The following is a 25,293-nucleotide window of genomic DNA, read 5'->3' as shown; positions in this document are numbered from 1 at the left end:
TCCTATTGCTGATAATGAAGAGCATATGATGGCCACATGATTTTGGATTTCTGGTATTTTAATAATTAAGTCCAGAGGGATTTCTGCCAGAAGCTACTGTGTTCTGAGATTGGTTTGTGTGCCTCTGGGATCATGGCTGTTCAGGAGCTGAGGAGCCATTCATTCATGGCCACCACTGGGGGTCTCCTCAGGGCAGAGAGCAGTGCTGGTTCTGCTTCCCCACATCCCGAGAGTTCCCAGCGCCCCGTCACTGCAAGCTCGTACCTCTCTGTGCAATAGACTCTTAAAAATGGCAGTCACCACGCCACCAACGAGGAAGAAAGGCAGAGGGACAAACACCATTCCCCTCCCAGGGCAGCACAGGGCCGAAGCTTAGTTCAGAGTCCAAAAGCATTTTTTGCCATAAACTGCTGGGTTCTGGGATTGGTTTCTGTGCCTCTGGAATCATGGCTGTTCAGGAGCTCATCTTTTCTTAGAGTTGAGCAGTATTCCATTCTGTAGATGTACCTTTAAAGACAGTTTCTTTAACCAGCCCTCTATTCTTGGACATTTGGGTCTGTTCTAGATTTTGGCTATTGTGAATAGTACTACAAAGGGTGCAAATGACTTGGGTCTTTGGGACAGATGCCAAGCAGTTGACTGTGAAATATCGCGGGGGGCGCTCAGGGCGCGCTCCGGGTATAAGGAGTGGGGAAGACACGTTTTCCTGAGAGCCCCCTGGGCAGGAGAGTGATTGAGTTCTGTTGGTCCCCAGCGCCAACACCCTGGGAAAGCAAAGACGGGCGGCTTCACAAGTGGGCAAGCTTCACTCACGGAAGCCAGGACGGCCCCATCCTTATGCAGAAGGTGGCCAGGCAAGGGAAGGTAGCCAGTAGGATCTAGTCCCAATGGGACACCTCAGGCAGCTGACAAGCCCTACTTGGGGGTGGGGCAGGTCCGCAGCCTCCTCAAGGATCTGGGGTGAACCGCCTACCCGCTGGCCCCGCCCCCTGATCTCGTCGGGGCTCCGCGATTGGGCCGTCGCGTGAGGGCGTGGCCGTACGTCCAGACCCCAGGCTAGTGTCCTCGCCACAGGCGCCGCTTTTTGTTGTCTGGGGCTGGGAGGCCGCCACCACATTTGGGGGCGAAGCGGGGGGGCTGCGGCTATCCTGAGCGCCGGTCAGCGCCTTCCGGCTCCCTGTGGTGAGTGACGACTGAGGGGGCGAGCGGGGGGCGGGGGAAAGCTAAGCGGCGGCGGGACAGCCCCCGCGGAGCCCCCCGGGCGCCCGCCCCGAGCCCGGCATCTGCCAGCCCCTTCCCCACCCGAGCCCGCGAGCCCGCGAGCCCGACCCCGGCCCGCCGCCGCCCCGCCAGGCACATCTCACCCCGCGACCCTGGGGACCACCCTCGCCGCTCTGCCCCTCGCGGGTTCGGCTCCCTTAGCCCAGTTTCCCTCAGGTCCCTGCAGTGCACCCCGAGGCCTGCCCCGGGACCCGGGTTCCATCCCTGCGGCATCGCGTATGGGATTCCTGAGTGCGGAACGTAGGGCTGAGCCCTGAGCACTGTCGGGTGTCTACCCCAAAAAAGCCAAAATCCAAGGTCCCCTCCTCCAAGCCCCCCCTCCACCTCCGCTGGCCCCCACGTTTACCAGCACAGCCAAGGTGAGTGGCCCGTGGAGCCCAGCGCTTTCATGACAACCTGGACCCAGCCCTTAAATGTGCCTGAGCTCAGCGCCTCACTCTCCTGTCCTCCCTGCCCGTCACGCCCCCCCCCCCCCCATCTCCGCTTCCTCATCCGTCTCATGACAAACCCAGCAAGGTCCTTGCACCTCTGCTCGAGGGCTCAGCTCAGCACCCATCGCCCCTTGACCCAGTCCCCATGCGGTCTGAGAAAGTTCAGAGCCCTCTGCCAACCCCCCTCACTGTCCCACAGCAGCCAAATACAGACGCTTGAGCAGTACCTGGCAGTTAGGTGGCGGCTAGACTTGCCCCCGAGGGAGTCCGGTGGTCAGCTAGCTTGAGGGACAACCTGGCAGTTAAGGGGGCTGGCTCGACTGGCCCCTGAGAGGCTCCAGTGGTCAGCTAGCACGGGGGCCGCCCTTGTTGGGTGCCAGAGTTTCTCCTCGCCTTATGTTACAACATATGTTTGCAGTAAGGTTTGGTTAGACAGTCTGAGGCATTTAAAATATGCATGCGAAAGAAATACGTTTTCTGGGAGTTGCTCTGTGGCTTGCTTGAGAGCAGCCTGTTCAGTCCTCTTTTATTAACTAGCTTGATGTTCTAGCCAATGATATTCAGCCACATAGGCAGGATATGCAAATTAACTTAGTCAATGGAAACAATATCAAAGTCAGTTAATACTGTTGGTATATAGCCGGAAGCATAGTCAATTAAAGTAACAGTAATAGAAAAACAATTTCAACGTCCAAGACTAGCTAGGCCTGAGATTATGGGATGTTGTACACCAACACCTTCTGTCCCCCTGGGCTGTCCTGGGGTTTGTGTGTCCGGCACTGGTGTTGGACTCCCTGTGCTGGCCACCTGCCTGGTAGGCAGCAGCCAAGTCCCTGAAGGTGAGTGCTGGTGCCTCAGTCACTCACTCCACCGTAGCTGCAGGACCCAGCCCTTCCATCCACAGTGCTGGTCTGGGGGAGTAGAGAATGCCACGGTGTCACAGAATGCTGTGTCCTGGCACATGTTAAGGCTCCTCACCCTGTGCTCCCCCAGCCAGAGCTGTTTGCTGGTCAGCCCCAACAACCACCCGGGGAGCATTTGGCAATGAGTGTTGTAGTTACGGGAGTGGGGAAGTGGGTCCTGGGGAGGCTACTGCCAGGGTGGGCACAGGGCCTGTCGAGTTTGTTTCTTCTTTCTGCAGGTGCCAGGTCATTGAGTTTTGACCATTTGGGACTCCTGAACCTACGGACTGTGACCTCAGAGCAGCACACACACTTGCCCCATGCACAGTGGGTGCACATTCCCTCCACATTCTCTTGACCGGGCAGCAGACTTGGTTATTTCACGGCTGTTGATAAGGACCCTAAGGAGAACCCATAGTCTCTGTGCCGCTTCTCCGAGTCTCATTCCTTTGAGACTCCTTCACGTGCCTCCAGGATCCCCCTGCTTAAGGTGCCAGAAATCGGACTGGTTTTCACCTTCTGCAGCTAAGTTTAATGGGAGGAGCTCTCCTCTTCACTTCCCTTTCTCGGTGACTGGAGACACCTGCCCCAGGCCTCTGTTGGTTTGTGTGGTGCTGGGGATCAAACCCCTGTTCTGTGGGCAAGGCCTGTTCTCCACCATGAGCCATCTGTGACTTGCCCTTGTTTTTAAGTTATTCATCACTTCATTCAGCAAGTGTTTTCTGGGTTCTAGTGTGTGCCACCCACGCACTGTTCGGGCCCTGGAGGTGCACTGGTGGATAAATTTGTGGGGCGGGGAAGTTCCTGTTTTCATTCAGAGTCCTAGGGAACATGAGAGGAGAGTGTGAGGGAAAAAGGGTGTTCTTGGCTGGATGGAAGGAAAGAACATCTTCACCCGGTGTCCCCCAGACTCCCTGTCTTTGCCTCCTGCATTCCGAGCTTAGTCTGGGAATCATATGGTGGAAGTTTCTCTCTCTACACTTGGTTCCTTCAAAGATTCAATTCTCATTCTCTCTCTATTTCTCTCTCTCCCTCTCTCCCTCTCCCTCTCCACACACATACACTTTCCCCCCCCTCTCTCTCTCCCGGCCTCTCTCTCACCCCACATTCTGCCCGTCACAAGACACTTGTCCAGAAATCCAGCTTGGCTCAAATCAAGAAGGCGCCATTTACTCATTGAGCACTTGTGGCTGAAAAGTCAGCTGCCCTTCTGAGTCAGAAGATAACCTCGTCATGCTTCTTCCAACAGCAAACTTTGCTGTGCTTCCCCAGCTGTGAGCATGATTCATCAGGTGGCACCACCGCTGCATGGCTGAGAGTCAGTCTATTGTTCCACGCGGCCCAGTACAGGACTGGGGTCAGGCCCCAGAGAGCTGGCCGGCAGGGATGGCTGAGAAGTCTCTCAGGAGCACAGATTGCTGTTTACTCCTGGATGAAGTGTTTTCAAGGCAGGTAAGTCAGCCCATGAGTTTCTTCTTTCAATGTAAGCCTCTTCTAAGCCATTGTTCTCTTTTTGTTCTTTGATCTGAGCAGGGTAGGTGGGGGGAGAATGAAGATGGAAATTGGACAAGTAAAATTGGAAGTGTATAGAGAAGGCAAAAGAATATAAAGGGGAAAATGAAAACTGAAAACCCAAACAACCTAGGGCAGTTCCTTCCTAGCTGTATGCTGGGACTTGGGAGCTGACTGGAGCCGCTGCCCCTTCAGCAGTGTGGGTTCTCCGTGAGTTTAGGTCTTCTCTAACCAAATGGAGCATCTGCCTATCTCCTAAAAGTCTCATTAATAAGTTGCCTTTAATGCTTTGATTTAAATACCCGTGACAGTGGTTTGGTGAGAAGCGTAGGGTTGGGGTGAGGAGACCAGAGAGTTTTGTGCCTTCTCTGGGCCCATTCCTACTGAACCTCAGTTTTCTCTGTGAAAGTGGACAACCACTGTTCTGTCTCAGAGTTGTGAACACTGAGTTTAGAGAATACGTTCAGAGAAGCTTGGAGCATTGTACAGGGTGAATCGGTTGCCCATGGAGAGTTGTGTGACTTGGGCTTCTGAAAGGACAGACCATCTTTCTGCCAAGCACCGTGGTCTCCCTTTTCTCTCTTCAACCCCATGTTTCATGGGACTCTGCTTTGTTCCTTTAGCTCTTTTATTTTGTTCCAGTTATTTTGGGCCACATTCAGCAGTGCCCAGGGCTTACTCCTGGCTTTGTGCTCAGGGATCACTTGAGGCAGGACTCAGGGGACTATAGAGGGTGCTGGGGATCGAAGCCAGTTTGGCCCTGTGTAAGGCAAGCGCCCTCCCCACTATATCATCACTCTGGCTCTCATTTGGTTCCTGAGTTCCAGCGTCTCAGGCCTGTGTGGGGAATCGCCCAGGGCTGCTGTCTGCTTGCTCTGTGCTGTGTTTGCTGGTGTTCCTGACACTCTGTTTGCAGTGATGGTTTGTCTGGCCCTGCTCTGGCCTCTCAGAGGAGTTTGCTCCAGTTCACCGATGTTACTTGACCATGCGCTCGTGCCCGCTGATAACCCGCTCTGTCTATCCAGTGAATACTCTTTGATTATCAGTGAACGAGTGAGCTGCATGGGGCTCAGGCTGTCATTCAGATGGTGGCAGTTGGAGCCTTCTGGCACCTGGCCTTGTGACTGGCTGAGGGCCTCTTTGGGATTCAAGAACAGGGCTGGTGGGGTGAGCCTCCAGTGTGGCTGGAAGGAATCGGAGCCCAAGATCTGGGAACCAGAGAGGCTGGGCCCAACCTCCAGGGGGAATGCTGACCAGAGATACCACCCTTTCCTGATGTTCTGGTGCCCAAAGTGGGAGCTGCTCCACCCACACCCGGAGACCCCGCAGAGTGGGTCTACCACAGCATACTAGTTTTTGTAGCTGCTGGCTCGTAGCAAATTGAGATTCGAGCAGTGGTGTTGCCTCATACTGTTGAAGCAGGCAGGCCCAGGAGGCCGGTGTCAGCAGGAGAGCCCTCCCCACCCTTCCTGTCAAGCGGTGTCACCTGTACCTCTCCCTCCCTCCCTCCCTCCCTCTCTCTCTCTCTTCTCTCTCTCTCTCTCTCTCTCTCTCTCTCTCTCTCTCTCTCTCTCTCTCTCTCTCCCCCCCCCCCGTGAGGCTTGGTGACATCCCTGACAGTGCTCAGGGACTACCCCATACTCCCACAGTCTGTGCGGAAGTATGGGAGCACTGTCACCCCTGCGGTGCTGACGAAGGATCCCGTCACTCCTGCATGTGAAGCCACTTGGCATGTGGAGCCTCTCTCTGGCCCCGAGCACTTGTTCTCTTCACTGCCGAGTCTGCAGACACATGCCTGTCCTTGCAGCTGGGGGTGTGAACGGTTGCTGGGCCCATGGACCATGAGCCCCTGCTTCTGGTCCCTACAGGTTGTTTGCATCCTCAGCCACAGCATCTTCTGTGGACCCTCTGCTCTCTCACTCACTTTCTTTTCTCTTGTCTGTTTTATTGTTTTCACCACACCCAACAGTGCTCTAGAGGCTACTGTACCATGGGTAGGGGTCAGGCCTTTTGGCTCACATTCAACAAGACTCAACCCAGCACCGCCTGTGATCCCCTAAAGCCAACCAGGAGTGATCTCAACACAGAGCCAGGAGTAAGCCCTGAGCACATCCAGGTGTGACCTGAAAACAAAAGAATTCAAAAAGAACAAAACCCAGAGAGAGCCTCTGTTTCTGTCTGTGGCTCAGGGATGCACTGAACCAGAAGTGCTGTCTTCTGCTTGTTTTTGTTTCACATGGGGTGAAAGGCCTTGCAGCTATCATTTGGAGAATATGGTGACCTGCTCCTTGCTGTAGGGAGTTGCGGGGGGAGGGAGGGCATGGACCAGAACCCTGACCAGAGCCTCAACCTTATTCATATGACCACCCTCTGTCTCCCTGGGTGTCATGTGGTCCTTGTAGAGCTGTAGGCAGGGTAGAAATGCTCTTAGTGTTGGAGAATGGACTGGACCTCCAGGCGGCCATGCCAGTAAGGTGGCCAGGGCCAACAGGATGAGATGAGAGATGTGGGAGAGCCGCCACAAGGCTTTCAACTACATGGAAAGGAATGGACATCACGTGGGAGGGGAGGCCTGGCCAAGGGATAGTTGAGCAGCAGCGGTTCCCGGAGTCTCCTTCCTCCTTTAGAGCATATGACTGGGGATCAAAGGGAAATATCAGTGCCGTGGGGGCTCAGGGAGGTCCCCTGAAAGATTTCCAGTGAGCCTGCTGCCCTGGGGCTTCTTGATGGCTCTGGGCACCATGGGTCAGAACCTACATCCTAGTCACCCATGTGGGTGGTCACTGGGGCAGTTACCGTCTTTGGACATTTACAGCGTTTCCTGATTTTTCCAACTATGGTGTTTGCACTCAGCTCCTTCTTTCCCCCTTGCAAGGGGACCTGTTGGTGGCTGTGGGCCTGGGCTCTCCTCGCCACTCTATGGGTCTTGAATTCCCTGGGAGAGGCAGGGTGTGGAATGATGTTTGGATTGTCTGAAACCAAATTCTGCGTTGTCTTCCTGGGAGAAGCTGAGCTTTCTTTTTCTCCTTGCTGATGTTCCGTTATTCTGAGAATTTTCTGTCGGCAAGGAACTGTGAGTTTCAGTTGTGTCTTCTCTCCTCCTGGCCACTGGGATGTCGGGCCCATAGGCTGCTTCTCCTGGGAAGGTCCTTCCCTATGCCACCTTCCCAGGACGTCACAGAGGTAGGGCAGAGCCACTGGCTGGCTTTGCATCCTGACAAGGACTGAGTCTTTAGGCAGTAGGCTTCTGGTGCATATGTGCCTTCATCGTCTCTTCCTGCCCTACCCTGTAAAAGTTGAGCTGCATGAAGCATTTGTATGTTTGTTTTGTTTTGGGGCCACCCCCAGTGGTGCCCAGGGCTTACTGAGCTTACTCCTGGCTTTGCACTCAGGGATCACCCCTGGCAGGCTCAAGGCTCATAGAGGGTACCAGATGTCAAACCCAGGTCAGCTGCTTGTAAGACAAGTACTATGCACTGTATTATCACTCTGACCCCTGTTTGTACCTTGTATAAAGTATAGTAATACTATCTGACATTGGAAGAACATTTGAAGTTGGACTTCCATAAAGATTTTAAAATCCTTTATTTATGGGGGGCGGAGGGGTAGCATTGGGCACCAGCACTGCTCAGCATTTACTCCTGGCTCTGTGCTCAGTAAATATTCCTTGCAGTGTTTGGGGCACCATATGTGGTACGAGTAAATAGAATTGGAGTCAGCCAGATGGAAGGCAAGTGCAAGTGCCATAACCCCCATACTGTGTCTCTGGTCCAATATCAAAATCTTTAAAGGATCTAATAGCCAGAATATATAAAGACCTTTTATACATCAGCAATAAGAAGCAGATCCAGTTAAAAATAAAGGATTTAATGACACGTTTCTCAGGGCAATATGTTAAAATAGTCAATAAGTACATATATGGCATGACATGAACTCATCTGAAATACACAGGTCAGTGGTTTTTAATTTAATCACACAACTGTGCCACCCACTGTTGCCACAATCTAATTTTAGAATATTTTCACCCCCTTGAAAGAAGTACTGCAGCAAGTAGCAGTTCCTCCTGTTCCCCTTTCTCTGGGTCTCCAGCAGTCATGCAGATGTTTTCTATTTCTATAGATATTCCAATTATGGACATCTCTTATAAATTAATTCGTGCATCATGGAGCCATTTGTGATGCTCTTCATGCTTAGCCCACAGGTGCCAGCAGGCCACCATGGCAACATTATGGTGATTTCAGACCATCGGACCAGCATGCCGAGGGGGCCATATGGTGCCGGCACCTTCTTAAACTGTCTCCCTGCCCTCCTTCAAGTTGTTTATTCTTGATTTTCAGGCCACACTCAGCAGTGCTCAAAGTTCATGAGCTACTCCTAACACTGGCGGTGCTTAGGGTTCATGCAGTATTGGGGATCAAACCTATGTCCCCCACATGCAAAGGCCTTGAGCCATCACCTCTGCCCCAGTTAATCTCTTCTTTCAACAAACACTGAGCACTTCCATGTATCAGGAACTATGCCAAATATAGAGGACAGAAAAGTACATTAAAGAAATTGAGCCTTGGGGCTGGATCAATAGCACAGTGGGTAGGGCATTTGCCTTGCACATGGCTGACCCCGGTTCGATTCCTAGCACCCCATATCGTCCCATGAGCACTGCCAGCAGTAATTCCTGGTTGCAGAACCAGGAGTAATGCCTGTGCATTGCCAGGTGTGACCTAAAAATACAAAAAATTAAAAAAAAATCCAGCCTTGTCCTCAGTGTAGTAATCTCAGTGCTATAGATGAGGAAGTTAATTTCCATCTGATAGAAATTGGGACTCAGGAACCTGAAGTGTCTAGGTGGCCCAACTGGTGACAGGCACAGCCGGACTAAATTCAGGCCTCTGCAGTCTCACGTCTTTCTCCCTCTTGGGTGGGAGTGAGGCTCCAGCAGTGCTGCTCTCCACTAGCGGTGCGCCGGAGTTCCTGCATGCGGTGTAGAGGATTGATTGCCAGGCCCTGTATATGCCAGGTATCATGTGCTCAGCCCTTTGAGAATCTCCAAAGCCATACAGTGCTTTCTAGTTTTTTGTTTTGGGGGCCACATCTGGCGTGTGCTCAGGACTTACTCCTGTCTTGTACTCAGGAATCACTCCTGCAGGGCTCAGGGGACCACATGCAGGGCAAGGGCCAGCCCTGCTCCACTACTGATCTGGTCCCTAGACTATTACCAAGAAAGAAATGCCTGTCTTTCCTTGGTTTTCTGGCTCTTAACGCAGCACTTTTTCCTCTTACTGATGCTCTGCATTCTTGGTCTTGCATCAGGTGGAAAGCTCAGCCCTGCCTAGAGGCATTCCCCAGGCTCCGGAGCAGTCCCTCTGAGGGAGTCCGCCTCTGAATCCCAGTTCCATGTGGCTTAGCCCATGTTTTGAAATAGAGAAGGTGGCCAGTGGCCAAGCTCTTGTCTTTTTTTTTTCTTTTTTAAACGAAATTTTATTTATTTTTTATTGGATCACCATGAGATACTTTACAAACTTTAATGATTACATTTCAGTCATATAATGATCGAGCACTCATCCCTCCACCAGTGCACATTTCCACCACCATTGTTCCCAGTGTCCCTCCTGCTACCCCAACCCCAACCCACCCATTACCTCTGTGGCAGATACATTCCTTCTTACTCTCTAATTTGGGGTGTTATGATTTGCAATACAGATAGTAAGAGGCCTTTATGTTCTGTCTTTAGTCTACTTTCAGCAAACATCTCCCATCCCAATCAATCTCTCCAATCATTATTGACTTAGTGGTCCCTTTTTTTTTATTTTATTTATTTTTTTTTATAAATAATTTATTTATTTTTAATTAGCGAATCACCGTGAGGGTACAGTTACAGATTTATACACTTTTGTGCTTATACTTCCCTCATACAAAGTTCCGGAACCCATCCCTTCACCAGTGCCCATTCTCCACCACCCGTAAACCCAGCGTCCCTCCCACCCTCCCCAATCCCATCTCCCCCCCAACCCACCCTGCCACTGTGGCAGGGCATTCCCTTCTGTTCTCTCTCTCTAATTAGCTGTTGTGGTTTGCAATAAAGGTGTTGAGTGGCCGCTGTGCTCAGTCTCTAGCCAACATTCAGCCCGCAACTCCCTTCCCCCACATGGCCTTCGACTACAATGTAGTTGGTGATTGCTTCTCTGAATTGCCCTTTCCCCGGAACGTGAGGCCAGCCTCGAAGCCATGGGGTCAACCTCCTGGTACTTATTTCTACAGTTCTTGGGTATTAGTCTCCCACTCTGATATTCTATATACCATAGATGAGTGCAGTCTTTCTATGTCTGTCTCTCTCTTTCTGACTCATTTCACTCAGCATGAAACTTTTCATGCCCATCCACTTAACTACAAAATTCTTGACTTCCTTTTTTCTAACAGCTGCATAGTATTCCATTGTATAGATGTACCAAAGTTTCTTTAACCAGTCATCCGTTTTGGGGCATTCGGATTTTTTCCAGATTCTGGCTATTGTAAACAGTGCTGCGATGAAAATGCGTGTGCAGATGTTGTTTCGATTGTACTTTTTTGCCTCTCTGGGATATATTCCCAGCAGTGGTATTGCTGGGTCAAATGGGAATTCAATATCTAATTTTTTGAGAGTCGTCCAAATTGTTTTCCAGAAGGGCTGAACCAGTCGGCATTCCCACCAGCAGTGAAGAAGGGTCCCTTTCTCCCCACATCCTCTCCAACAGCGGTTGCTTTTGTTCTTTTGGATGTGTGCTAGTCTCTGTGGTGTGAGGTGGTATCTCATGGTTGTTTTGATCTGCATCTCTCTGATGATTAGTGATGCAGAGCACTTTTTCATGTGCCTTTTGGCCATTCGTATTTCTTCCTTGGTAAAGTTTCTGTTCATTTCTTCGCCCCATTTTTTGATGGGTTGGATGTTTTCTTCTTGTAGAGTTCAACCAGTGCTTTATATACCATTGATATCAACCCCTTATCTGATGGGTATTGTGTAAATATCCTTTCCCATTCTGTGGATAGTCTTTGTATTCTGGTCACTGTATCTCTTGCGGTGCAGAAGCTTTTTAGTTTAATGTAGTCCCATTTGTTGATCTCTGTTTTTACTAGATTGCTTAGTTCCGTGTCACCTTTGAAGATACCTTTATCTTCAATATCGTGGAGGGTTTCGCCGACCTTGTCTTCAATGTACCTTATGGTTTCTGGTCTAATGTTGAGGTCTTTAATCCATTTTGATCTGACTTTTGTGCATGGTGTCAGGTCAAGGTCTAAACCCATTTTTTTGCATGTGGTTGTCCATTTGTGCCAGCACCATTTGTTAAAGAGGCTTTCCTTGCTCCACTTCACATCTCTTGCCCCCTTATCAAAGATTAGATGGTCATACATTTGGGGTTGTGTGTAGGGATATTCCACCCTGTTCCATTGGTGTACGGCTCTGCCTTTGTTCCAGTACCATGCTGTTTTAATTGTTACTGCTTTGTAGTAAAGTTTTAATTGTTACTGCTTTGTAGTAAAGTTTGAGGTTGGGGATGGTGATGCCTCCCATCATCTTTTTCCCAAGAATTGTTTTAGCTATCCTTGGACGTTTGTTATTCCATATTGTTGGATATCATTGGTTTGTCCTTTCCCCCTTGCCACTAGGAGCTTAGGTTTATCAGTCACACCCATCAAAGTGCTCCCGAGTCACTCCCATTCCTTTGTTTATCTGTAACCACTTCTATCAGTTTATCTGCTCTTCCCTTAATCAAACTCTGTTAATTGGTAAGGTCAGAACTTCCTAGGACACTGAATATTATAACATTGCCTTTCTCTCCTCTTTATGCCTTTTGAATAATTTACTTTAAAGCTATGTCTTTTTTGTATAGACACAAGAAGACAATATTATGTTTTTATAACTTAAGACTTAATTGGCCTCGAATATTATTCCCTTCTGGGCATCTGCTTTCTCCACTTAAGCCTCAGTTGCCCTCAGTTCCTAGCACCCCAAAGTAGGGTCCCCGACGTGGGACGGGAAGGATCCAGGGCAAGCGGTGAGTTATGTGCTACCCTGGCATCGATATGGGCCTGGCCAAAGTGCCTAATTCTTAACTATAAGTTAAGAGCTTGATCATAGACAAATTCTGTCATGATCCAATAGTAATTATGAGACTGGGACCCTGCCAGGGATAGGAAAGACTGATCTGGCCTGAGCACTGTAGTCTGAGATTGAGATGGCCCCAGGAGAGCAATTCTATAAGCTTTAATGCATCTCTTATTGTGTCCATACAAAATGATTAATATTATGAATTCTTATATGTTTGCTGGCTGAGGAGAAGAGAAACACATTCATGGGACTCTGCCCTTGGGTGGGTCCTCCTGCTGAAAGAGAGATTCTGTCCTAGTGAAGGCATTCCCCTAAGAGATAGAACTATACCCCCTATGGATTGTAACCACACCTTTAGATAAGCCCCAGGCTGCTGGGGGACGGGGAGATTTAAGGTAGCTGTTTGAGGGGGCAGGGGGAGAGTTCCAGAGGAGAGTTCCAGAGGAGAGTGTATAGAGGGAAGATTGGAATAAACTACAAGTGAGACCAACCATCTTGGCTCCGTTCCTTCCTTCGCCTGCCACATCTTCGCCATCAACCTCCCCGGGGTGGGGGAAGCGGCTGGAGGCTACCGAACTCGGGTGGCGGGAGAGACAGCTGCTACCCTAGGCCCTGTGCCTGGCTCGGTGCGGTGAGGTATCTCCGCCCGCGCCGTTTCTTTTTATTTTTATACACATATGAATTTTAGGATTGCTTGATCCATTTCTTTGAAGAGTGTCATGGGTATATTTATAGGGATCGCATTGAATCTGTATAATGCTTTAGGGAGTATTGCCATTTTGACAACATTGATTCTCCCTATCCACGAGCAGGGTATATGTTTCCATTTCCTCATGTCCTCTTTGATTTCATGGAGGTAGTTTTGTAGTTTTCTTTGTAAAGGTCTTTTACTTCCTTGGTTAAGCTGATTCCGAGGTACTTGATTTTCTGGGGCACGATTGTGAATGGGATTGCTTTTTTCATGTCCATTTCCTCTGCCTCATTGTTTGCATATATGAAGGCCATGGATTTTTGGGTATTGATTTTGTAGCCTGCAACTTTACTGTATAAGTCTATTGTTTCTAAGAGTTTCTTAGTAGAGGTTTTAGGCTTCTCTAGATATAGTATCATGTCGTCTGCAAATAGTGAGAGTTTGATTTCTTCCCTTCCTATCTGGATGCCCTTAATCTCTTTTTCTTGTCTAATAGCTATCGCAAGTACTTCCAGTACTATATTGAAGAGGAGTGGTGAGAGTGGGCATCCTTGTCTTGTGCCTGATCTCAGAGGAAAGGCCCTTAGTTTTTCCCCGTTGAGGATAATGCTTGCCGTACGCTTGTGATAGATGGCTTCGACTATCTTGAGGAAAGTTCCTCCAAACCCCATTTTGGCGAGGGTTTTCATCATGAAAGGATGTTGGATCTTGTCAAATGCTTTCTCTGCATCTATTGATATGATCATATGGTTTTTATCTTTGCTTTTGTTGATATGCTGGATTATGTTGATTGATTTCCGAATGTTAAACCATCCTTGCATCCCTGGGATGAATCCCACTTGGTCGTGATGTATGATCTTTTTGATGAGTTGTTGGATCCTATTTGCTAGTATTTTGTTGAGGATCTTCGCATCGGTGTTCATCAGGGAAATTGGTCTGTAATTTTCTTTCTTAGTGGTGTCTTTGTTTGCTTTTGGTATTAGGGAGATATGTGCTTCATAGAAACTGTTTGGGAGAGTTCCTGTTTTTTCAATTTCCTGGAAAAGTTTGAGGAAAACAGGCAATAGGTCTTCTTTAAATGTTTGGAAGAATTCGCCAGTGAAACCATCTGGGCCTGGGCTTTTGTTTTTGGGGAGGTTTTTGATTACCGTTTCAATTTCCTTAACATTGATGGATCTATTCAGGTATTCCAGGTCTTCTTTCTTCAGTGTTGGGAGATTGTAGGAATCAAGGAATCCATCCATTTCTTTTAGGTTCTCCTTTTTTGTGGCGTAAAGACCTTCAAAGTAGTCTCTAATGATCTTTTGAATCTCACTGGTTTCTGTTATGATGTCCCCCTTTTCATTTCTGATTCGATTTATTAGAGTTTTCTCTCTTTCTTTCTTTGTGAGTCTTGCTAGCGGTTTATCAATCTTATTTATTTTCTCAAAGAACCAACTCTTTGTTTCATTGATCTTTCTGATTGTTTTTTTGGTTTCGATGTCATTAATTTCTGCTCTAATTTTTATTATTTCTTTCCTTCGATCTGGTTTGGGGTCCTTTTTCTGGTCCTTTTCTAAGGTCTTGAGTCGTGAAGTCAAGCTATCTATGTGGGTCCTTTCTTCCTTCCTGAGGAATGCTTGGAGAGCTATAAATTTACCCCTTAACACGGCTTTAGCTGCGTCCCATAGGTTTTGGTAGCTCGTGTCTTCATTCTCATTTGTTTCTAAGTATCTTTTGATTTCTTCCTTGATTTCCTTCCTGACCCACTCATTGTTCAGCATGGAATTGTTTAATTTCCAGGTGTTTGATTTGATTTTCCGTGTTTGTGAGTGGTTAGCTTCTATCTTCAGCACATCGTGGTCTGAAAAGATTTCTATTTTTCCGATTCCAATTTCTATTTTTCCGATTCTATTGAGGTATGTTCTGGGGCCCAGTACATGGTCTATTTTTGAAAATGTTCCATGTGCACTGGAAAAGAATGTGTATTCTTTCTTTTGGGGATGTAAGGCCCTGTATAGGTCTATTAGGCCTCTCTCTTCAATTTCTTCATTCAGAGTCAGTGTTTCCTTGTTGAGTTTTGTTCTTGTGGATCTATCTAGAGGCGATAAGGCCGTATTGAAGTCTCCGACTACAATTGTGCTGTTAGTGATGTCCTCTTTGAAGTCTGTTAGGAGTTTTTTTAAATATTTAGCCGGTCGTTTGTTAGGAGCATATACGTTTAAGAGTGTGATTTCTTCCTGTTGTACATATCCCTTGATAAACAGAAAATGACCTTCGCTGTCCCTTTTGATCTTTTTCATCCTGAAATCTATGTTGTCGGATACCAGGATGGCCACTCCAGCTTTTTTAAGGGGGTTGTTTGCTTGGAGGATTGTTTTCCATCCTTTGACTTTGAGTCTATGTTTACTCTGTTTGTTCAGGTGTGTTTCTTGCAGGCAACAGAATGTTGGGTTTAATTTCCGGATCCATTTAGCCACTCTGTGTCTCTTGATAGGTGCATTTAGGCCATTGACATTGAGAGAGATTATTGTGATGTGGTTTTGTGTCATCTTTCTGTGGGATTTGTTGTTCTTATAGGGCTCCTCCTTGTCTTACAGTAGCCCCTTTATACCTTCTTTCAAGATTGGTTTTGAGTCTATGAAGGACCTGAGCTGTTGTTTATCCGAGAAGTAGTGTATGGTTCCTTCGAGTTTGAGTGAGAGTTTAGCCGAATAAAGTATTCTTGGTGAGGCATTCATTTCGTTGAGTTTTTTCACTATGTCCCACCATTGTCTTCGGGCTCGGAGGGTTTCTTCTGACAGATCGGCCGTAAATCTGAGGGGTGCTCCTTTGTATGTGATTTCCTTCCTTGACCTTGCTGCTTGCAGAATTGTGTCTCTATCCATGGTATCCGTCATTCTGACTATGATATGCCTTGGGGTCTTTTTATTCGGGTCTCTTTTTGCTGGTACTCTTCAGACTCCTTGTATCTGGATGCCTGCCTTGTCCAGCTCTGGGAATTTCTTAGCAATGATATCTTTGACTGTGTTTTTTTCATTGGGGTTGCTTCCCTGCGGTTCTGGTACTCCAATGATTCTTATGTTGTTCCTCTTGAAGTCATCCCCCAGGGCTCTGATTCGCTCTATAGCCATTTTGAGGTCTTTCGCCATTATTTGTTGTTGTCTATAAGCTTTCTGCAGCTCATCTTCCAGATCACTGATTCTGTCTTCAGCTGTAGTCATTCTACTGTTGAGGGCATCTAGTGAGATTTTTATTTCATCTACCGATTGCTTTATTTGTGAGACTTCCGTTCGAAGGTTTGAAATTTCTGCTCTCATTTCTGCTCTCATTTCTTCCTGTATTTTCTTGGTAGACCGTTCCAGCGCTTCATTCATCTCCTCCCTTAATTTATTGGATGTCTGTTCCATACTTGCTTGGAGTAGGTCGACTCTCCTCCAGATTTCCTCCAGATTTCCTCTCTGAATTGTTTATCTGTTGAGGTTTCTGGTATCTTTTCTTCCCCCTCTCTTTGCGGAGGGGATTTTCGCTGCTTCTTCATATTGTCACGGAAGTATAGAGTTGGAACCTTGTAATTATTTATTCCTCTTCCTTTTTGTGGAAAGAAGGGGCTCCGATTGTGCTAAACTTCCCTTATTCCCTGATAGCTTATATACTGTCAGCCTAAGCTACTGGCTATTTTGCGTAAGTGTTTGAGATCGCAAAAGTGAATTTTCAAAGGAATGCACGGTACCGATTGAGCTGAGGAAGGAAAGAATAACTGCGGCTGCGTTATTGGCGGCTCTGAAAATAGGCCACGCCCACTTTGAGACCACGCCCACTAAGGCACAGGCCACGACCCAGTGTCTTCCTGTTGATGGGGGGGACGGGAGGGCGTGGCCGAGGGATGGTCCTCGTACCTGAAGGACGTGTGCAGTTACAAGCCGGTTCGGGAGACGGGGTGCGCAGGGCGGGCAGGGAGTGGCTTCAGAAATTCGGGGGACGCAGACGGCAGCGGGAAGGGGGAGCGGGAGGGCGTGGCCGAGGGATGGTCCTCGTACCTGAAGGACGTGCGCAGTTACAAGCCGGTTCGGGAGACGGGGTGCGCAGGGCGGGCAGGGAGTGGCTTCAGAAATTCCGGGGACGCAGACGGCAGCGGGAAGGGGGAGCGGGAGGGCCAGCTCTTGTCTTCAAGGCCCTGATTTTGAGCCCAGTCACTGCATCCCCCAAACATTCTCAGGCCCACCCAGGGATGCATAGCAGGAATAGACTCTGTTAAGAAAAAGATACACCAGGGGCTGTAGGTGGTCCTGTGGCTTAAAGCCTGAAGGAGGCCACAAGCCGCTGAGGCCACAAATCCAAACCCTGGTGCTACTACATGTGCTGAAGTCATCCTGGCAGCAACTTTTCTGGAAGCTTTGGTAAAAGGAAGCATAAAAAACATTTTGTTGGGTAATTTTTGGTGGGGCCACACAGGTGGTGCTCAAGGGCTATTCCTGGCTGGGTGTGGCGGGAGGGTGTTGGGGCCTACTCCTGGTGGTGCTCAGTTGGGCCCAAGCCTCCTGCAGTGAAGCTTATGCCCCTCCTGTTGCATAGCTCCCTGGCCCTTGAAAAACTTTTTAATTGCTACTTGGGACCAGAACAGAGTATAGCAGTTAGGGCACACTCGTAGTGTGCACCTGACCTAGGTTTCATCCCTAGCACCACCTGGCCTCCCAGCATCAGTGGGCATGGCTCTGGTGGCCCCCAGAATCTGGGGTTGACCCAGCTAATGCCCAGCACTGCGCAGTACAGGTAGCACAGACCCTTAGGCCCTCACACTGAACTGCCATGCCAGCTACTGAGAATCACTAGAGGGGCCCTTGGGCCTCCGGAAATCCGCCTCCGCCACCCCGTATCCAAATAAGTACATACGCAAATGTTATTGCATAAAAAACCTAACAAACAGCGGCTTCCTCTGAGTGGTGTGTATGTGTGAATTTTCTTTCTGTGCCTCTAGCGTCAGGTGGTGCTAGTTCGGTAGTTCAGCAGGACAAAGCGTTGGTGTGGGTGTGCCCCATCCCGTGTATGGTGGAGGACAGAGTGGCATTCCGAGGGGTGCCACCAACCTGGTGTTTGTCCGCGCCGCCCTCCAGGTCATCAAGAAGGGGCTTGTGGGCTCCATGAAGGCCTTGCAGAAGCAGTACGTGTCCTGGGACATGGTGGTGACGAGTAAGGATGCCGACGCCAACACCGTGTACAGTGCCGTGGAGGCCATGTTCATCCATGGTCTGCACACCAAGCACATCCTCACCGAGGAGGGAGACAAAAGGAAGAAGCGTGCCCAATGGAAGCCCTTGCCGCAGCCTGCCTTCTGGCCCCTCCTGAAAGCCGTCACCCAGAAGTGAGCTTTGGCTTTGGGGAGGTGCTGCAGAAATGGGGTGGGGGTGGGGCCATCGCTGTGGGGGGAAATCCCCAGCAGTGCCATGTTCTAGAGCACACAGGGGGCCTCTTACACTCTTTCCACTTGCCGCCCCTCTTGGCTCCTGAGATGCCACCCTGCGCAAGTGCTGCCAGAAGCACCTCGGGTTCTTGAGGAGCTTGATTTTGAATGAGTGCTCAGTTCAGAAAGCTTTTCCTGGGCCGGAGAGATAGGATAGCAGGGAGAGCACTTGCCTTGCACATGGCCAACCCAATTTTGGTCCCTGACACTTTCTACAGTTCCCAGAACCCTGCCAGGAGTGATCCTTGAGCTCAGACCCAGGAGTCAGCCCTCGCATCGCCAGGTGAGGCCCCCAAAATAATAACTCTCCTGTGGCCCACATGCTCACAACCCTCTCACATTCAGTTTCTATCGAGTTACCCTAAGGGCTCATGAGCTTCAGTCTAAAAAGTTGGGGACACTCACACAAATGCACGGCAGGGGAAGGGGAGGGTGTTCTGCCACACCCTCCCATGCTCAGGGGCTATTTCTGGCTCTGTCCTCAGTGATATTGGGGGGCCATGTGGTACCAGGGATCAAACCTGGATTGGCCACATACAGGGTAAGTGTATTAACCCCTTCCTGTACTGTCTCTCCAGCACGTGGAGTATATGTTTTAATGTTTTAAGATTTTCACCAACATTTACTATATAATTTTTGTTAATAACATATAAGTTGGGCTGAAAGATAGTATAGCTGGTAGGGCACATACCTTGCAGCCAATCCAGGCTTGAACTTCAACATACCAGGAGTGATCCCTGAGCACTGCCAGGTGTGGCCCACAAACTAACAAAAAAACACCAAAAATTGACAAATAGAAAATGTTTTGAAAATCCTCCCTTGCCACATATATAGACCATTTCAGGACTATTTCACCCCTGCCCTCCTTACATGAATTTTCTTAAACTTGTTTTGAAATTTTCCTTTTTGTCTTTCCCTTTTTTTGGTTTTATTTATTTATATTTATTTATTCATTTATTTATTTATTTGGAGGTAGGGGTACACCTAGCAGTGCTCAGGGGTTATTCCCGACTCTGCAGTCAGGCAGTGTTCAGGGAACCATATGGGATGCCAGGGATCAAACCCAGGTTGGCCACACAAAAGGCAAACACCCTCCCCACTGTACTATCACTTCAAACCCTTCTGTTGGTTTAACTTCAGCAGCACAGAACCAAAATTTTTTTAACAACAACAAAAATATTGGCATCCAGCTATCTGGTGCCGCTGATTAAAAAGCTGACCATAAATATGTAGATGATCCCTTATTACCTTTGTTTTCTTTTATTTTGTTTGGCTGCACTCAGCAATGCTCAGGGCTTACCCCTGACTCTGTGCTCAGGAATCACTCTAGGTGGGGGACCATATAGAGTGCCAGGAATTGAACCCAAGTCAGCAGTGTGCAAGGCAGATGCTCTGCTCACTGTGCTGTGGCTCCAGCCTCTAGTCACCTCTTCTTACGCGGATGTTTTGAAAGATCTGATTTATGAAGGTAGGTCAGAGTAAAGCTCAGCTAGGAGAATATCAGATAAAAGTCTTTTTTTTTTTTTAATGAACCCACTTTTGGGCGTTTGCACTCTCAGCCACAGGGGCAGATGTGGGCCACTGTTAGGCTACTGTCTCTTGGCCCTACAACAAGAGGAACCTCCACAAGGGAGGAGAAACCACTAGCCTAGTGCCCATTCCAGAAGGCCGAGAAGGAGACTCGTGTGCCTGAATGTGTAAGTGTGTGTGTCCACAGAGACACTGGCTCCCTGTGGCCCCAGAAGCATGCGGAGAGGAGAGTGGCCTTTCTAGAGCCCCCTGGGGGGGACTGAGTGATGCCCTCCCCCATGTGTGTACTTGTGGCCACATGACAAGCCTTGAGCCCATGGGCTCAGAGACTTCAGGGAACAAATGCACTCTGTCCCCACAGCACAGAGGTAGACCAGCAGCACCTCACAGCTCTGAGAACAAAATGGGTCCCCACGTGACCAAATTCCAAGTCCCAGGAAGGAGTCTTGGGGCCTGGGCTTCTGATCAATGGCTGATCTAACTGCAGGCCCACAGTTAGGCTGCTTAGGAGTTCAAAGGTACTTACTTCCCCTTCCCATCGCATCCTTTGTCTCTGCTCTGTCAGCTTCCTTTGCCTGAGGTTCTCAGCTCTCATACCTGCTGCCCTCTGTGCTGGGGGAGCAGAGGGACTGCGGGGGAGGAGGCCTGTCCCCATGGGGAGGGTAAGAGAGGTGTTTGCTCTGTGCTCAGATCACAAAGCAGCATATCTCCCTACTTACGATTTCCGTGGTGGGCATCCTAGTGGGCAGTCCAACTTGTCACACAGGGTATTTTTCTGTTTAAAGCTTCCAAGGGTGTTGTCAGAATTCATCAAGGCCCAGATGGACTCTGTGCCAACCTGCCAACTAAACCAGGAAGCAGCAAGCCCTGTGCCGCCCGGCCTGCACTCAAGCACACGCCCGCACTCCACCACATTAGTTCAGCCCTGCCTGCCCCGGCCTTCTCCTGCGCTCCTCCAGATGGTGGCTCCCCAGACTTGCCACCACCGGGAACTGCCCCTGTTGTCTCTGCAGGGAGCACTCCATGCCAGTAGCCTTCAAGTCTGGTGGGTGAACTGACCAGCACAGCCCGCCAGGGAGCCACCAGCCAGAGCTCCGGGAGGGTGGAGCCGGACTGAGAATCGTGGTTCCCTCACCTGCAGCCCAGTGAGTAGTGCGAGCTGTGGGTGGGGTGGAAGGGCCCCATGAAATGTCTCAGCTAGTGACTCTGAGTGGTCCCTGCCTTTTCCCCATTAGCCCTGGGTCCCCTCCCAGTGCTGGGATTCATTGCCTGGCAATGATGGAGCCCGGGCTTCTGGGTGTAAGTCAAGGAGATGAGGCAGGCACAGTGCTGGACACTTCCTGTGGGTGTGTCTTGTCAACGCATATCAACCATGGGGGGAAGCTAATGCTCATCTTAACACAGACTCCACGCTGAGGCTCATCTGTGCCAAAATAGTTTCCAAAGGCAAGACACTTTGCTCACTGAGCCTTTATTTTCCCTCAGCCCATATTAAATTAACAGTTCATAAAATTCTCATTCTGCGACATGAATCAGGTTTAGAACTACACACTCTCCAGGGACTGGAGCGATAATACAATGGGGAGGGGGCTTGTCTTGTGACATGGCCAACCCACGTTTGACCCCCGACAGCCCATATAGTCCCCAAGCACCACCAGGAGTGATTCCTGAGTGCAGAGTCAGAAGTAAGCGCTGAGCATTGCCATGTAGGGTACAAAAGACAAAGGAACCACATTGTCTAATAATCTACCAGTGAACACTTGAAAGACGGCTAGTCCTGGGCTGGGGAGATAGCTCTGTGGTCATGGGTTGCATGCCTTGCGTGCACAGGGACTCATTTTCACTTCCCGGTTCCTCATGCTTCATTCACCACATGGCATGAGTCCTAGCACTGGCCCGTCCAGCCCAGTTGACCGAGTATCGCTGAAGTAGTCCAGTGTGTTGATCATCCAAGGGAAGCCAGCCATATGCAGCTCCTGGGAGAACCCTGCGTGGGCCCTTGTGAGCTTAGACCAGGGCTAAGTAGTCCCGCTGGGAGGCCACACCCTTGCTGCTTCACATTTTTTCTCAGGAAACAGGTGAAGATTCCCAGAGAAAATTATGGATCTTTTATAGTGACCCTTCTGTTTGAAAGAGAACTTGTGACTTTATTAGCAGCAAACGATGCATAGAAAATAAACTTTGTGATTTTACTCAATACCAAATAGATTAATGTGTACTCTCTTAGGGTGTTTTTTGGCACATTCCTCTGGTGCTCAGTTTCTACTCCTGGTGTGGTGCTCTGGGTACCATGGGGTGCTGGGGACTAAACCTGGAGCTGCTGCAAGCAAAGTAAACACTACAGGTCTTTGAGCTATCTCTCCAGCCCTTACTGAGGTTTTTTTTTTTAATATATTAAATTTTTTTAATTTATTTTATTGAATCACCAAGTGGAAAGTTACAAAGTTCTCAGGCTTATATCTCCGTTATACAATGCTCAAACACCCATCCCTTCACCAGTGCCCATATTCCACCACCAATAAAAACAAAAACAAAACAAAAACAAAAGCAAAAACAAAAAAGAACAGTATACATCCCACCCCTCACCCCCCAAACCCCCCGTGCGTGAGTGATAATTTCACTTCCTTTTCTCTTTACCTTGATTACATTCCAGATTTCAACACACAACTCACTATTGTTGTTAGAGTTTCAAAACAGACTCACTATTTTTTTGGAATTTATCCCCCAAGAATACAGCTCTATTAACAAGGAAATATTTGATAATAAGATTTCCACTGATGAGAATGAAGCAATAAAATGTCGGTTTACAATTTCTGTATTATAGTAATTAAGTCCGCGGAGATTTAAGTTGGAAAATGAATCATTTACCTTCCTGGACCAGCATGTAGCAAAAGCTTAGTTCACAGTCTCCATACATGGGTGCAAGCACTTGCTGGAACCCCAAATCCTAAATTGTCTCTGGTTCCCGCTCGTTCCACATCCACCGGCTGTGCAGAGGCATGGGCACCCGGGCGAAACCGGGCCGGAGCCCAGCACCGGCCCCAGCGGGGACTCCCTTACTGAGGTTTTTTGTTTGATTATTTGTTTTCTTTGTTTTCTTTGGGCCATACCCAACAGTGCTCGGAAGTTACTCCTGACTCTGTGCTCAGGGGACCATAATGGATGCTGGGGATCAAACTGAGGTCAGCCGCATGCAAGGCAAGCCCCCTACCCACTGTACTGTCTCTGCCCCCTGATTTTTTTTTTTTTGTAACCAAGAAATCTGAAGCTTCCAATTAGAGCCTCTCATTAGCACCACAACCAGGTTGGCAACTTTGAAATCTAGAATGTGAGTAAACACAAATTTTAATAGCTTCGTGTAATCTGCACACACTTTGTGACTCAGTAAATGTGTTACCTCAGGCTGTGTATCATATGTGCCCACAAACCAAAATGGGTACAAGGCTTAATATATGAAAGAAAATTATGTGGCCCCTTGATATTCTGAGGGAAATAATGCCACCTCTCAAAATGGGCACGGACAAGTGCCCAGGTCACTAGCCCCCAAGGAAGAATGTAGCAGTGTGTTAGTCGAAGGGACAGATGTTCCGTGGTTGTTGATTTGACTTGAGCATTGGTGGAAAAGGTCCGGTGTGAGGTCAGCTCCAGGTGGCTGGGCCAGGGAAAGGGAAGGCAGCTGCCCAGTGATGCTCAGGGGTTACTCCAGCTCTGTGCTCAGAAGGGTACAAGGCAAACGCCCTACTGCTGTGTTCTCACTTCAGCTCCACTTCTTAGATTTGTAATTCTTTGACATGTTTATTTTGTGTGTGTGCATATGTGATCCGAGGGGTTGAACCTAGGACCTCACACTTAGAAGCCTGTGCTCTGCCACTGAACCATAACCCTTCCCCCTGGCCCCAACTACTACCACTTTCTTTTTATTTTATTATCATTATTATTATTATTATTTGCTTTTTGGGTCATACCTGGCGATGCACAGGAGTTCCTCCTGGCTCTGCACTCAGGAATTACTCCTGGTGGTGCTCAGGGGACCATAGGGGATGCTGGGAATCGAACCCGGGTCGTCCGCGTGCAAGGCAAACGCCCTACCCGCTGTGCTATTGCTCCAGCCCCTACCACTTTCACGTAACACACTCATGCCCTTCATTTTTTTTTTTTATAATTTATTTATTTTTAATTAGAGAATCACCGTGAGGGTAGAGTTACAGATTTATACACTTTTGTGCTTATACTTCCCTCATACAAAGTTCGGGAACCCATCCCTTCACCAGTGCCCATTCTCCACCACCCGTAAACCCGGCGTCCCTCCCACCCTCCCCACTCCCATCTCCCCCCCACCCCACCCTGCCACTGTGGCAGGGCATTCCCTTCTGTTCTCTCTCTCTAATTAGCTGTTGTGGTCATGCCCTTCATTTTAAGAACAGCTTTATTGGGCCCCAATTCACCAATTAAAGTGTAGATTTTAATTTTTAAATAGACTCATAAGATTGTGTAGCCATTACCAGAGTTTAATTTACTTTGGTCCTGTGGCCACACCCACCATCACTCAGGCTGCTCCAGGATGTGTATTTGGCAGCACTTGGGGGCTCAGAGCTGCCAGGAATACTGCCTGGGCCTCCTGTGTGAAAAGCCAGCTCCGTAGCCTGCTGAGCTGTCTCTTGAACCCCACAGTTTCACTTTAAAACCTTGTCATCCGGGAAATAACCAGCCTCTTCGGTTTTTTTCCCTTTGTCAGACAGCATGGCGATTACTAAACAGGCGTGAACTCGGTGGCGCGGGGCAAGGGGGAAAAAGAAAAGTTATGTAACAAACAGCAGGACTTAATATCTCTATATTCTTAGTAATGGAGAACTATCAAATGCCTTATTGGCAATAGGACTGTCTTTTTCTTTTTGGGGGGAAACCCCAGCAACGATAGTGAGTTGTGTGTTGAAACATGGAATGTAATCGAGATAAGCGCAAATGAAGTGAAACTTATCACGTACAAGGGTGGGGACTAGGGAGGTGGGAGGGGGCGGCAGATATACTGGGGGGGTTGGTGATGGAAGATGGGCACTGGTGAAGGGAAGGGTGTTTGAATATTGTATAACTGACATAATCCTGAGAACTTTGTAACCCTCCACTTGGTGATTCAATAAAAAAAATAAAAATAAAAAAAAAATAAATAAAACCTTGTCATCCCCCCGCTGAAGGAAACACCTTCAATTACCAGTCTCTCTCCAGTCCTCTCTCTGCCCTTGGCCTCTGGCCTTCCTTCAGCCACTTTGCTAGTAGTCAGGCCTGTTCTGGAGGGTCCCTTAATAGTGGATGAACCACACAACTTGCCCTGCTGTCACCCCATGACAGGCTCAGCCTTGGAGCAGCATCATTCCCTTTTGTTGTTGACTGACATTCCTTTGTAGGTGGCATTGTACGGCAGGTTACAT

At 48.8% G+C, this 25,293-nt stretch overlaps 1 protein-coding gene across 4 annotated transcripts in view; it reads left to right on the top strand.

The window, feature by feature from the left end:
* Positions 1-1,052: 1,052 nt before the first annotated feature.
* Positions 1,053-25,293, top strand: part of LOC129406609 (pleckstrin homology domain-containing family M member 1-like) — a 43,758-nt gene continuing 19,517 nt past the window's right edge. The window contains exons 1-5 of one of the 4 annotated variants that reach the window (XR_008631103.1): positions 1,055-1,182; positions 2,854-3,104; positions 3,738-4,066; positions 17,991-18,238; positions 20,653-21,012. Coding sequence is in view for 2 of the 4 variants with exons in the window: in XM_055144955.1 (XP_055000930.1) it covers positions 3,923-4,066; positions 17,991-18,238; positions 20,653-20,716 (456 nt within the window). In the remaining 2 variants the exon portion in view is untranslated. Of the gene's footprint in view, positions 1,183-2,853; positions 3,105-3,737; positions 4,067-17,990; positions 18,239-20,652; positions 24,001-25,293 lie in introns of those variants that run through there. The other 3 variants (XR_008631102.1, XM_055144955.1, XM_055144954.1) reach the window with 3 other exon arrangements.

Source organism: Sorex araneus, chromosome 7, assembly GCF_027595985.1.
Source record: "Sorex araneus isolate mSorAra2 chromosome 7, mSorAra2.pri, whole genome shotgun sequence".
NCBI classification, from domain to species: Eukaryota; Metazoa; Chordata; class Mammalia; order Eulipotyphla; family Soricidae; genus Sorex; species Sorex araneus.
Note: the sequence above shows the minus strand (reverse complement) of the source record. Positions and strands in the feature narration are given on the sequence as shown.